We start from the raw sequence: 11723 nt of genomic DNA, 5'->3' as shown, positions 1-11723 counted from the left end.
GCCAAAGAATTACGTAGCTACAGTAACTTTGTTACATATATATAATATTATTTATATTTTATTTATTATAATTGTTCCAAGTATCAGTATTTGAATTTTGCAGTGTTTCTCAAATGGGAGTAGATTTTTTTTTCTCTTAATGTTAATCTTAAAAAATATCAGCTGCTGCAACAAACGTTGTTTTTTTTTACCAACATTTTTTTTGTTTTTTTGTGCTGGTTAGTGGTTACTTGATGGAAAACAACAACAACAACAACAACAACAACAACAACAAACATTTTAAAGGGGTTCAATTATTGAAAAAAATAGTACTGGACACAAGGATTACATTTTGTCACTAATGTTCCTCCTTTTTTGAAGAGCTGTTCTTTCAGCACCAGCTCTTCACTGTATGGAGGAACATTAGTGACAAAATCTGCTGATAATCACTGCAAATTCCCATCAAAAGAAACCACATTTTAAACTTTATAAATAATAAAGTCTTTGACACTAACCTGGTTTCTGTGTTGCTCGATCTCTCCAGATGGTTTCTGCTCTGTCCTCTTTTCTTGGCTGTTTTACTCCCACAATATGTCCTTTTTAAAAAAAAAAAATGCTCTTTAGTTTATCATAAACAAGGCTAAAAATCTTCTCTTTAGGTCCTCTGGGAGTTATAAAAAACAAAGTAAAGTATCTCACTTCTTTGCCAGAACCTGAGTAGAGGAAATCAGGTGTCTGCATCTCCAAAAATAGACTTCTCCAAATCTACAATAACACCATAAATCCAATTCTTGTGGGACATATGTACACATCTGCTGCAACTTTTCAGCGTAAACATAATGACTAAATGTAGGGTACGAAAAATAAAATTTGGCTTTTTTTTCTTTTCTACTGAACATGGACTGCTTTCCTACTTTATGTACAAGAGTCTGCTCGTTAATCCTCTGGAAGTCAAGTAATTATTCCAAGTCCTGCTCGTCCTCATTTTTTAATTCATCCATGAGTTTCATGAATGTCCTGTAGGTGTTGCTGCTTTAAAGGGCCACTGTGTTGCATCACATGCACTGTGGTTTGTTCCTCAGGTTTTCAACTAACGGATGTGCTTTACCAGATGAGGGGGATTAAAATGTGCTTTTTATAAATCAACCCCGTCGCTCTTAAAACTTTTCAGGATTGCGATGTGTTGATCCTCCTCCATGTGCAAAAAGACTTAAGAGCCCATTAATGGGGGTTTATTCTAGACAACTATGGGCTTTAATAGTTCTGACTTTTTAAAGTGAGGACTTTTGGGACTACAGGTCTGTCTCCCGCGTGTCCAAGCAGAACGCGTAAAGGGATCTCTTGAAGTCCATGCTGCTGTTCGCCTTCATGTTTGCCTTCTCCACCGAACCGGCCGCGTCGTTGTTCTCCGCGTCCTGCTGCTGCGACTTGTTGGACGATTTACTCCCTTTGCGCTTCAGCTCGGGACTCGCTCGGCCGCTGTTGGGCTCGTCCTTCAGGGACGACTGGTCCTGGTCTGTCTCCCGGTGGTAGAAGTAGTTGAAGTTGGACACGATGACCGGCACCGGCAGCGCAATGGTGAGCACGCCGGCTATAGCGCACAGAGAGCCCACGATCTTCCCTCCGACAGTCACCGGCCGCATGTCGCCGTAGCCAACCGTCGTCATGGTGACCACGGCCCACCAGAAGGCGTCCGGGATGCTGGAGAAGTGCGACTCCGGTTCGTCCGCCTCAGCGAAGAACACTGCGCTGGAGAAGAGGATGACTCCGATGAAGAGGAAGAAGATGAGTAAACCCAGCTCCCTCATGCTGGCTTTGAGGGTCTGACCCAGGATCTGGAGCCCCTTGGAGTGTCTGGAGAGCTTGAAGATCCTGAAGACCCTGACCAGACGGATGACCCGGAGGATGGCCAGAGACATGGCCTGCTGTCCGTTCTGGTGCTCCTGTCCCTGCTGCTCCGCCAGCTCCGTGCACACGGTGATGAAGTAAGGCATGATGGACATGATGTCGATGATGTTCATCACCGTCTTGGAGAACTCCGACTTGCTGGGGCACGCGAAGAAGCGCACGAAGAGCTCGAAGGTGAACCAGATGACGCAGGTGGTCTCGATGATGAAGAAGGGGTCTGTGAAGGTGAGGGAGGGTCTGGGTGAGGTGCTGTTGTCCGGCCGGCTGGTCACCGGAAGCTCGCTCTCATCCCGGAACTCTGGCAGCGTCTCCAGGCAGAAGGTGATGATGGAGATGGTGATGACGATCACAGACACGATGGCGATGCCCCGAGCCGGCATGGAGCTCTCCGGGTACTCGAAGATGAGCCAGACCTGTTTCTGGAACTCGTTCTGAGGAAGCGGTTTCTCCTCCTCCTTGATGAAGCCCTCGTCCTCTCTGAAACGCTCCATGGCCTCCTCACCCAGCTGGTAGAACCGGATCTCATCCGCGAACACGTCAATAGACACGTTAACGGGTCTCCGGATCTTCCCTCCCGACTGATAGAAATACAAAATCCCGTCAAAACTCGGTCTGTTGCGGTCAAAGAAGTACTCGTTCCGGAGCGGGTCGAAGTATTTAATCCTCTTGGTGGGGTCTCCCAGCAGAGTGTCCGGGAATTGGTTGAGGGTGCCCAGCTGGGTCTCGTACCGGAGCCCGGCTATGTTGATGAGCACCCTCTCGTTGCTCTCCGTGTCCATGTCCATGTCCAGCATGTCCTCGTCGAACAGATGGGGACTGTGGTCCGCGCGTAAAAGCGCATCCATGGCGTTCTCGTTGCAGCTCAGAGTGTTGTTCATGTCGTTGATCTTCCACGAGCTCTGCTGCTGATGATGATGAGGAGGGTGATGATGATGATGATGATGCTGCTGCTGAGGACTCCCTCGGGTGTTCAGCTCTTTGCTGTAGTCCTCTCCGAGTCCACTTTGGACGAAGCCAGGTTGAGGGACATCCAGCGCGTTCCGGCAGCTCTCCTCGGCATTGTTGCCTCCTCCACCACCTCCACCTAGACCTCCTCCACCGCTCCCTTTAGCGCCGCCGTTCTCAAAACTCACCAAGGCTATCTCCATTCCGCAGCCATCCACAGTTACTGCGCGCTGAAGAAGAGAGACTTGTTGATCCGGAACATCCTCTCCGGGATTTCAGGGAAAGTTTGTTGGCGCTGGTTTGGATGTCGCTCCTCTCTACATGGATGTTGCTGCTGTGGTTCAAGCTGCACCGCTGCTGTTGCTGTGGATGCTGCTGTGGATGATGTGGATGCTGCTGCTGCTGATGCTGCTGTTGCTGATGTGGATGTGGATGGAGTAAATATTAAACCCACTAGAGAAGAGGAGAGCAGGAGGACCCGGATGAGAGAGTAGGCTGGGATGATTATTCCTGACGTCAAAGTGCTGCTCAGACCGTTTAGCTCTGAAAATGTCTGTGGATGTGAGACAAGCTGTCACCCTCCTCTCTCTCTCTCTCTCTCTCTCTCTCTCTCTCTCTCTCTCTGGGGGCGGGGACGCGCTCTGTTCATTTTCTGGTTTATGGCAACAAAGTGCGCGCACTACCCTGACTTTTTTTTTTCTCACAAATTTTTGTCTTTTATTTAGTAAGAAAAGACAAAAAAGAGAGAGACAAATTACACGATAAAGTCTTCATTTGCCCTGATACTTCGAGGTTTTATTTTCTAGCTAACTATTTGTTGAACTTTATAATTAATATAAATTATTTACACTCTAATTTTTCTAACTTTACTTTCCCTGCAAACTGCTACCAAACCCCTGATTTATTTTTTTTCCACTCATAAAGTTTTTTTTGCTTTTCTTTCTCTCATGAAATGAAACCAAATCAACATGTTTCATGTCTAAGGGATGAGTTTGTACTGCTTGCATTGTAATTTTGAGTAATTTGGTGCATTCCAATAACATATTAAAAAGAGATATGTCCCTGTACATTATGTAAATGCAGTATGCCAAAAGTACCTGAATGTTCTACTACATCCGGTCACATTTTGCAGTATGAAGCCAGCATGCTTTTCTACCCACAATCCTTAACACAGCAGATATATGAGCAAGAGGATCAAAGTTCAAGACGCAATGTTATGAAGAAATAGTACCCAAGAACGTATATTGATAAGTGAAAGTTAGTTCCATTACAAAAACTTACACCCAGCAGCAGAGCTTCATTTCAGCCATTTTGGACTGAAAGCGACTATCGGACGCCAGTAAAACGTCCACCTACAAAAGTAAAACTACGTTATTTCTATTCTATTGTCATATTCTACTGAAATGTCCTGTGTTGAACAATACAATATTATGAATATAATAAGCGTTTCCAGTCAAAAAATGGCGGCAGAGTTTCGCCTCTTTGCTTCTTTACTCTTTTGTGTCCCAATTGTATGCATACTGCATGAAAAAGTTTGTAAGGGCAACTGCAGTACGTACTAAAAGTAAAAAGAAAAAGTATGAGATTTGGAACATAGCTGCTCTTTTAGTTTCTATTTTTATTCTATCTTTTTTTTATTTCTCTCTCTGTCTGCCTACTTATTCCCGCAACACCTGAATTTCCCTCTGGGGCTCAATAAAGATTTAATAAAGGTTTATTTTATCATATTATTGCATTTTTCTGCATGCCCACTGCAGTGGACATTTCCATTGTGCTGCAAAATCTGGCAGGTTCTGGCAAAGAAATGTATAAAGAAAACAATAAAGAAATAAATAAGTTTAGGGAAATAAATAAGGGGTGAAATGCAAAGGGAAAGTCGTGCATAAATAAATACATAAATGAATACGTGCATTTAAAAACAAATATGAAGAAAATAAAAAATAAATGGAACATAAATAAATTAATGAATCAATAAAAAAGGCAAACATAAATAAATAAAAAATAATGCAAAATTCATATAAATAAATAAAAGGGAAAATTAAACAAAACAGTATATAAATAAAGGAATTAATACAAAGTATAAAAATACAAATTAAAATAGAAATATCAATTTATGTCACATTTTATCAATTACATAATTAATGGCTAAATTTATGTTTTTGCTATATTTTTGCTTCATTTAATGACATATTTATTAATTTCTGAAGTTATTCATTTTTGATTTTGGAAGGTTCCGTCCTCCATAATTTATTAAATTATTGCAGGAGTCTGGTAAGAAATTTGCTCTCCATATTTGTATTTTATTTTATAGCCTGAATTATTATTAATATTTTATATGATTTATTTCATATTTATGTGTTGGTACATAATCAGGCTACTTCTTCCTACTGTAGTTTAATATCTAAATACTGTCTGTTTCATTTAACGTCTCATGTTTTTCTGTTTCTTTTACAGTGAGTCTTATATAACCTCCGAGCCTCTCAGTGTCTCTTCAAACATCCTTAATGCACACACATCCATCTCCTCTGAGCCGGAGCACAAAGACCTGCTTCCACATGACGACGTCCATGGACTCGTTCACGTCTCCCCTTTGTGTCGTCTTTGTGTCCGAGTCCTGTCCTCGTCTGTGGATGGAGGGTCGGGCCCCAGGGCCTCACTCTGCTCTCTGCTGTGTTTATCCGGATGTTTGGAGGAGATGGACGGGTCCTTTCTTTATACCTCCTCAAATACACACTAACTAATGTTTCTCTGTGCTGTAAAGACCACTGACTGACAACACATTCACTATCTGAAATCATGGTCTGTACGTACAAGCTGCCTAAAAAGGACTCGCCAAAAGCTGCGTACCAAGGACTCGCAAAAAGCTGCGTACAAAGGACTCGCAAAAAGCTGCGTACAAAGGACTCGCCAAAAGCTGCGTACAAAGGACTCGCAAAAAGCTGCGTACAAAGGACTCGCAAAAAGCTGCGTACAAAGGACTCGCAAAAAGCTGCGTACAAATGACTCGTAAAAAGCTGTTTAAAAATGACTCGCAAAAAGCTGCGTACAAATGACTTGTAAAAAGCTGTTTAAAAATGACTCGCAAAAATCTGCGTACAAAGGACTCGCAAAAAGCTGTGTACAAAGGACTCGCAAAAGCTGCGTACAAAGGACTCGCAAAAAGCTGTTTACAAATGACTAGCAAAAAGCTGCGTACAAATGACTCGCAAAAACGCTAAAATATGTACTCATGACACACGTAATGTCCGTGTAATGTCTTGGTATTAATACGCCTTCCTGTGAGTTGGTCTAATATTTGCTAATGAATATTAGACCAACTCACCTGGACTCTAATGAGTCATAAATTCTTGCCGTGACTCGTCTGAAAGACAGAAAGACTACATGTTGGTAGCCGACCAATCAGAGCATACCATCTTTCATGACTTGCATATGCCATTAGGAAGGAGGAGTATGGAAACCAACGTCCGGGAACAAGAATGTAAACAAACAGGCATCCAAAGCGATGCGTTTGATGCTTGCTATGTTTAGTTCGGAATCACCTAAAAAAAATTATTTGTGATTTGAGGGAACTGTCCCTTTAATGGAGGAGCATCCAGAATGCAGTCGCTGTGAACATCCAAAACTCAAACTGGCTCGTACAAAGGACAACACACACACACACACACACACACACACACACACACACACACACACACACACACACACAGAGCCAGTGGACACCGCGAGCCTGAGTGCGTTGGTTTCTAAAAGCAGAGAAGGTGACCTATTTAAAAGGTTAGTTTCTTAGCCCCGTGGCTGGATTAGGAAAACAAAGCACGAGCACTATATTTATCCTTTTCCTTATCTAATGCTGCAGCCTCATCATGATAAGAACTATGTGCATCTCCCCGCCCCTGGATTAGTGCACTGTCCTCAGACCGCAGCCATGAATAATAACTCACCAACATCCATCTCGCTGTGTGACTGGCCACTGGCAACGCACCGATTTCACGCACTGGATACGGCCATTAGGATGTTTCTACAATAAACTTTGTATTAGTTGTCACGCGCTCGACGACAGCGGCTCTAAAACAGGAAACTGCAGCTTGAAACCACGGAGGAGAAAAGAGCAAACGTTGTTCTAGTTTAGCTCAAAGATGGAGAGATTATTTATCATATTATATTTATGTGTGTGCACATTTTGCCTGAATCCAAATATTTAAAATCACTTTATACAGATATTTCAGAGGACTTTTATGATTATGTCTGGTTAAAGTGAAGGAAAACAATGTTTTTATTTAAATATTAAACATATTTACTGTCATGCTATCAGCTCTTTGAGGCTAGAAACAGTGGAGCTTCAAGCTACATGCTAACATGCTCACTATGCTAACGTGTTGATGTTTAGCATGTTTATGTTCATAATCTTATTGGCTAATTATCAGTAAACACAAAGCACAACTGAGGCTGATGGGAATGTCTTTAGTATATATCTATATCATACACTGCATATAAAGATGGCCGACACGTCTCCACTTCCTCCCACCGTTCACAAAAGTGAAGCAAAAATATCCGGACACGCGAGCAGCCATCTTGATATTTTGACGTCCTTTGGAGCCAGAGTCTGTGCAGTAGTGATTGGGGGGACGGAGCCGCAGCATCGAGGTCCCGCCCGAGACAATCACAAGCCGAGCACTGCTGCAGCTTGTTAGCTTTAGCCACCTAGCTAGCTGCTAGCTGCTTCTTAGCTGTTTGGCTAGAAAGAGACAACAACTAACCATAATATCTTGAAGTATACTGTAGTATACTTTGAGTACACAACTAGTTTATGACTAAGTTTTATTTTGTACTGCAATTATACTATACTGATACTGAGCCCACTATTTAGTTTATGAAAGTACACTTTAAAGTATACTCTCAGTAAACTAGTAGTTTCATAGTTTTTATACTGCAAGTATACTTGTATACATTTAAGTTTATGAAAGTTTACTTTATATACTTATAGTACTTAGCCAATGATTTATGTATTACATAAAGAGACTTTTGCTATTTGATTTTAGGATTTGTATGTAAACAGTCTCCTCTTAATAAAACATATAGATATAGATATTGATGTTTACCTCCACAAACTAACTGCAGTTGACTGTTAAGATGCGTAACTGCTTCATGTGCAGTTATCTATCTTTCTCTTATAATATGAGACTAAAACTAGCTGATAAAGACAGTTTTTTCTGGTGTTTGGTTTGAACTGCAGTCTAATTCTGCTGGTCTGTGTTGTGGGATTAAGTTCAGTTATCTGGGGTTATCTTCACATGATGTCCCAGTAACTGTGTGTGAGTGGGAGACAGGGAGCTGAGCCGAGTCCCACTCTGTGGTACTTGAGGTCTTGTTGCCAGTTACAGAGGGAAACGGTAACCATAACAACAGGTAACCACTAACAACCAGCATCCATAACGACAACTGCAGCTCACAAATTAGCTCTCTAATTACAGAGGCACCATGGTTCAGAGCTGCTGCTGCTGCTGCTGATAACAACGGGCCTCAGCCGTATACTATACTACACTATACATACTCGTGGGTACCCATAGAACCCATTTTCATTCACATATCTGGAGGTCAGAGGTCAAGGGACCCCTTTGAAAATGGCCATGACAGTTTTTCCTCGCTAAAATGTAGCGTACATTTTTATTTAACCTCCTTCGTGACAAGCTAGTATGACATGGTTGGTACCCATGGATTTATTAGGTTTTATAGTTTCATATGATATCTGGAATATCTGAAATGAGATATAACATAACATGTTATTCAGTGAGGTGAGGTGACGGAGGCAGGCTAGCAGTTTCCCTCTGTTTCCAGTCTTTATGCTAAGCTAAGCTAACCGGCTGCTGGCTGTAGCTTCATGTTTATCGTACAGACCTGAGAGTGGAATCAATCTAACTAGCGTGTTTCCTCCTCCTTTAGTAAATCTTTTGTTGAAATAAAATGGCGTCTTCCTTTAATGCACCTGTCAGCCATCATAACGGGAATGAGAGAGTGTTTGTTTATGTGTGTGTGTGTGTGTGTGTGTGTGTGTGTGTGTGTGTGTTGGTACAGTAGCAGTAAAACGTCAGATTTGGTGCATGTGAGGAGACGAGCGGCGCCGCGGGGCTGACAGTAGGCCTGAGTCAGACTCGCCGACACCTGAGGGAGCTTCGCTAACCTCCCATCATGCATCTGTGTGTGTGTGTGTGTGTGTGCCCTCCTCATGGACTCTGCATGCACTCGTTTGTGTGTTAAGTGTGTGTGTTTGTGGGCTCAGGGCGGCTGCATGGAGAGAGTGGCGTGGAGGGGAGCGCGGGAGGAACGCTGCGATGAGTTTAAGAAGTCTTGACAGCAGATGCCTGCATAATAACACACAGAGAGGACATGTGCAAGCAGGAAAATCAAGGACACCACGTCATGCGTGCCAGTCATTTAAAGTCACAGTTTCCTCTCGCAGCTTAAAGCGTGCACGCAGATTATGAGCAGAAAAGGCTGCAGATGCTGCTAAATGGATCAGCGCTGTAAAATATAGCCCAGGACGGATTTAAAACACTATTTATGTATTTTGATGAGGTCGAGGCAGCGTTGCCAGGGAGAGGACCTCTTCTTTTAAAGTAGGATTGGTGGCTGCAGCGAGGTTTGAGCAGAAGCTGATGGAGGAGGAGGAGGAGGAGGAGGAGGAGGAGGAGGAGGAGGAGGAGGAGGAGGATGAGGAGGAGGAAGTTCAGCTCCAAACGTTTACACAATCTGATGTTTGGGCTCGTTAAATATTCACATTCATTGCTGAAACCCAAAACAACGCTCAGCTCCTGATTAAAACGATCCTCAGATGTTTTCAATCTCATCGGCGGAGGCAGTGGCGTGGACGCGGCATCACACATCGTGTCCTCGCTTGTCGTCCTGATTCTCCAGAAACAATCTGAGCGTGCTCACATTCTGCTTTGGAGAATTGGCCATCAGTGTCAAGATGGCAGCGGTTTAAAATGGGCTCCGATCTATCCGCCTCCTCCCCCACGCCGTGCGTGTGTGTGTGTGTTCGTACGTCTATCTTTGTGAGGACCAGTCTGTGTTGTAAATCTTGCCAGTGAGGACGTTTTAAGGGTCAGTTCACCCGAATTACAAAAAAGTGTCAGGCCTTCATTTGATCATTAGCAGCCAACATAGCGGGAATGACAGAGGGTTATGACAACTTAAGCTCCCAATCAAAATCAAACCAGGGACATGACGTGTTAGCTGCCACAAGCGCAACACGCATCAAACATGTCTTGAGCGTTGCATTATTTGATGCACGTTAAATGACACATAAAATGGCACATATCATTGCTGGGAACGTGCATCCAAAATCAGCCTGGTCTCGACCAAATGACGTATGAATAAAGACCTTTACACACCGGGGTGTGACGTATAAACGACACAAAAATACGAAATACTTTGTGAAAGCTAAGAGCGGAAGGAGTTGATCTGGTCTGCGCTGCCTTTGTCGAGGTTGAAAGGAGTAATAAAGTTTGCCATCTTGGTTCAGACTACAGAGCTTCTGTGTTGTTGTTTCATGAATATAGATGCAACTCAACCCGTTCTGCTACACTGTGATTGTGTGACGCCTTTATTCACAGAGCGAAACCTCCGAAAATAGCTTCATTTCCATGTAGTATTCACGACAAAAACAGTGCAAATTAATCGCACAAAAAAAAAATGCCGACAGAGTGTATTGATCTTTACACATAAATTTCTTAAATAATTTTGCACGTTATCGCATTTTTTGCTTTTTGCGTGTCATTTCACGCTGCACCAATATAAGATGCTCAGAGCAAGTGATCTGGAAGTCAGGTGACGTAGTATAAAGAGCTTGAAAGTCCTCGTAGGGAGTAGGTCGGGGTGGATGGACGGGTGAGACCAAAAGTCAAGCGTTGACTTATATGTTGACTTTCTTAACTCACGTACGTAACTTAATTTACCTAACAAACTTACTTATTTTTTCCCTAAACATAACCGAGTAGTTTAAAACTGTGACGCTAGGCGCTAAATGACGTACAAAAAGCTTAAAGTCATAGACATGACACGCAAGGAATGTCTTTAAAAGTGGCGTGCTATTTATACGCTTTCCCATAAGATCACATTCGTGTGGTGAGCGTGCCCGTGCACGTGGGTCATATGGGGACATTCGCATTCACAATTGTGTTATACACCTTTATTAAGGGTTTATAAGCTACTTATACATGCTGAAAAGGTTCAGGGTAGAAACAAGGGAGTGTATTATGCCAATGAGGAGACCTCACAAATATAGAAATGCATGTATGTGTGTGTGTGTGTGTGTGTGTGTGTGTGTGTGTGTGTGTGTGTGTGTGTGTGTGTGTGTGTGTGTGTGCACTGAATGAGCGCTGAACTGGAAAATAACTGCGACTGGAGGAACCGTGGGCCAATCATCGGCCTCCACTGGTCACGAATCACACCTCCAGCTCTAACATGCAGCCTGGATACCCCCCCCCCCACCCTCCCCAACACACACACACACACACACACACACCGAGGTGGGTATAGGATGGAGGAGGGGAAGCCCTACTCAGGCCTGTGAGCGTGCATGTGTGTGTGCATGTGTGTTGAAAAGCCCTCAGGAACCCAGATCACCAGATACAAAAAGAAAATCTCTGCTTGTTCACAGCAGCCTACAGAGGATATTAACAACACACTCGCATGCACACACACTCACGGTCATGCACACACATGCACACGCATGCACACATGCACTATAACTCAGCAGAGACTGTAGGGGGGAGAGAGGGGATTACAGCCTCGGAGAAATAATAACAACAGCCTCAGCTCTGCACTCAACACACACACATTTACACGTAAATATATACACTCACACATTATACAAACACAAACACTCGTGC

General features: G+C 43.3%; 1 protein-coding gene across 2 annotated transcripts; it reads right to left on the bottom strand.

The window, feature by feature from the left end:
• Window positions 1–494: 494 nt before the first annotated feature.
• Window positions 495–4535, bottom strand: LOC141761957 (potassium voltage-gated channel subfamily A member 1). 2 transcript variants are annotated; one of them, XM_074625649.1, is made up of 3 exons: window positions 894–4535; window positions 679–744; window positions 495–575 (listed from the first exon to the last, which is right to left on the bottom strand). In XM_074625649.1, exon 1 carries the CDS (start codon window positions 3033–3035, stop codon window positions 1272–1274), a length of 1764 nt encoding a protein of 587 aa, XP_074481750.1. In that variant the 5' UTR covers window positions 3036–4535; the 3' UTR covers window positions 495–575; window positions 679–744; window positions 894–1271. The 2 variants fall into 2 exon arrangements, with proteins under 2 accessions (XP_074481750.1, XP_074481749.1); XM_074625648.1 differs by having other exon boundaries at window positions 679–4535.
• Between the last annotated feature and the right edge of the window lie 7188 nt (window positions 4536–11723).

Source organism: Sebastes fasciatus, chromosome 23 (genome assembly GCF_043250625.1).
Source record: "Sebastes fasciatus isolate fSebFas1 chromosome 23, fSebFas1.pri, whole genome shotgun sequence".
NCBI classification, from domain to species: domain Eukaryota; kingdom Metazoa; phylum Chordata; class Actinopteri; order Perciformes; family Sebastidae; genus Sebastes; species Sebastes fasciatus.
Note: the sequence above shows the minus strand (reverse complement) of the source record. Positions and strands in the feature narration are given on the sequence as shown.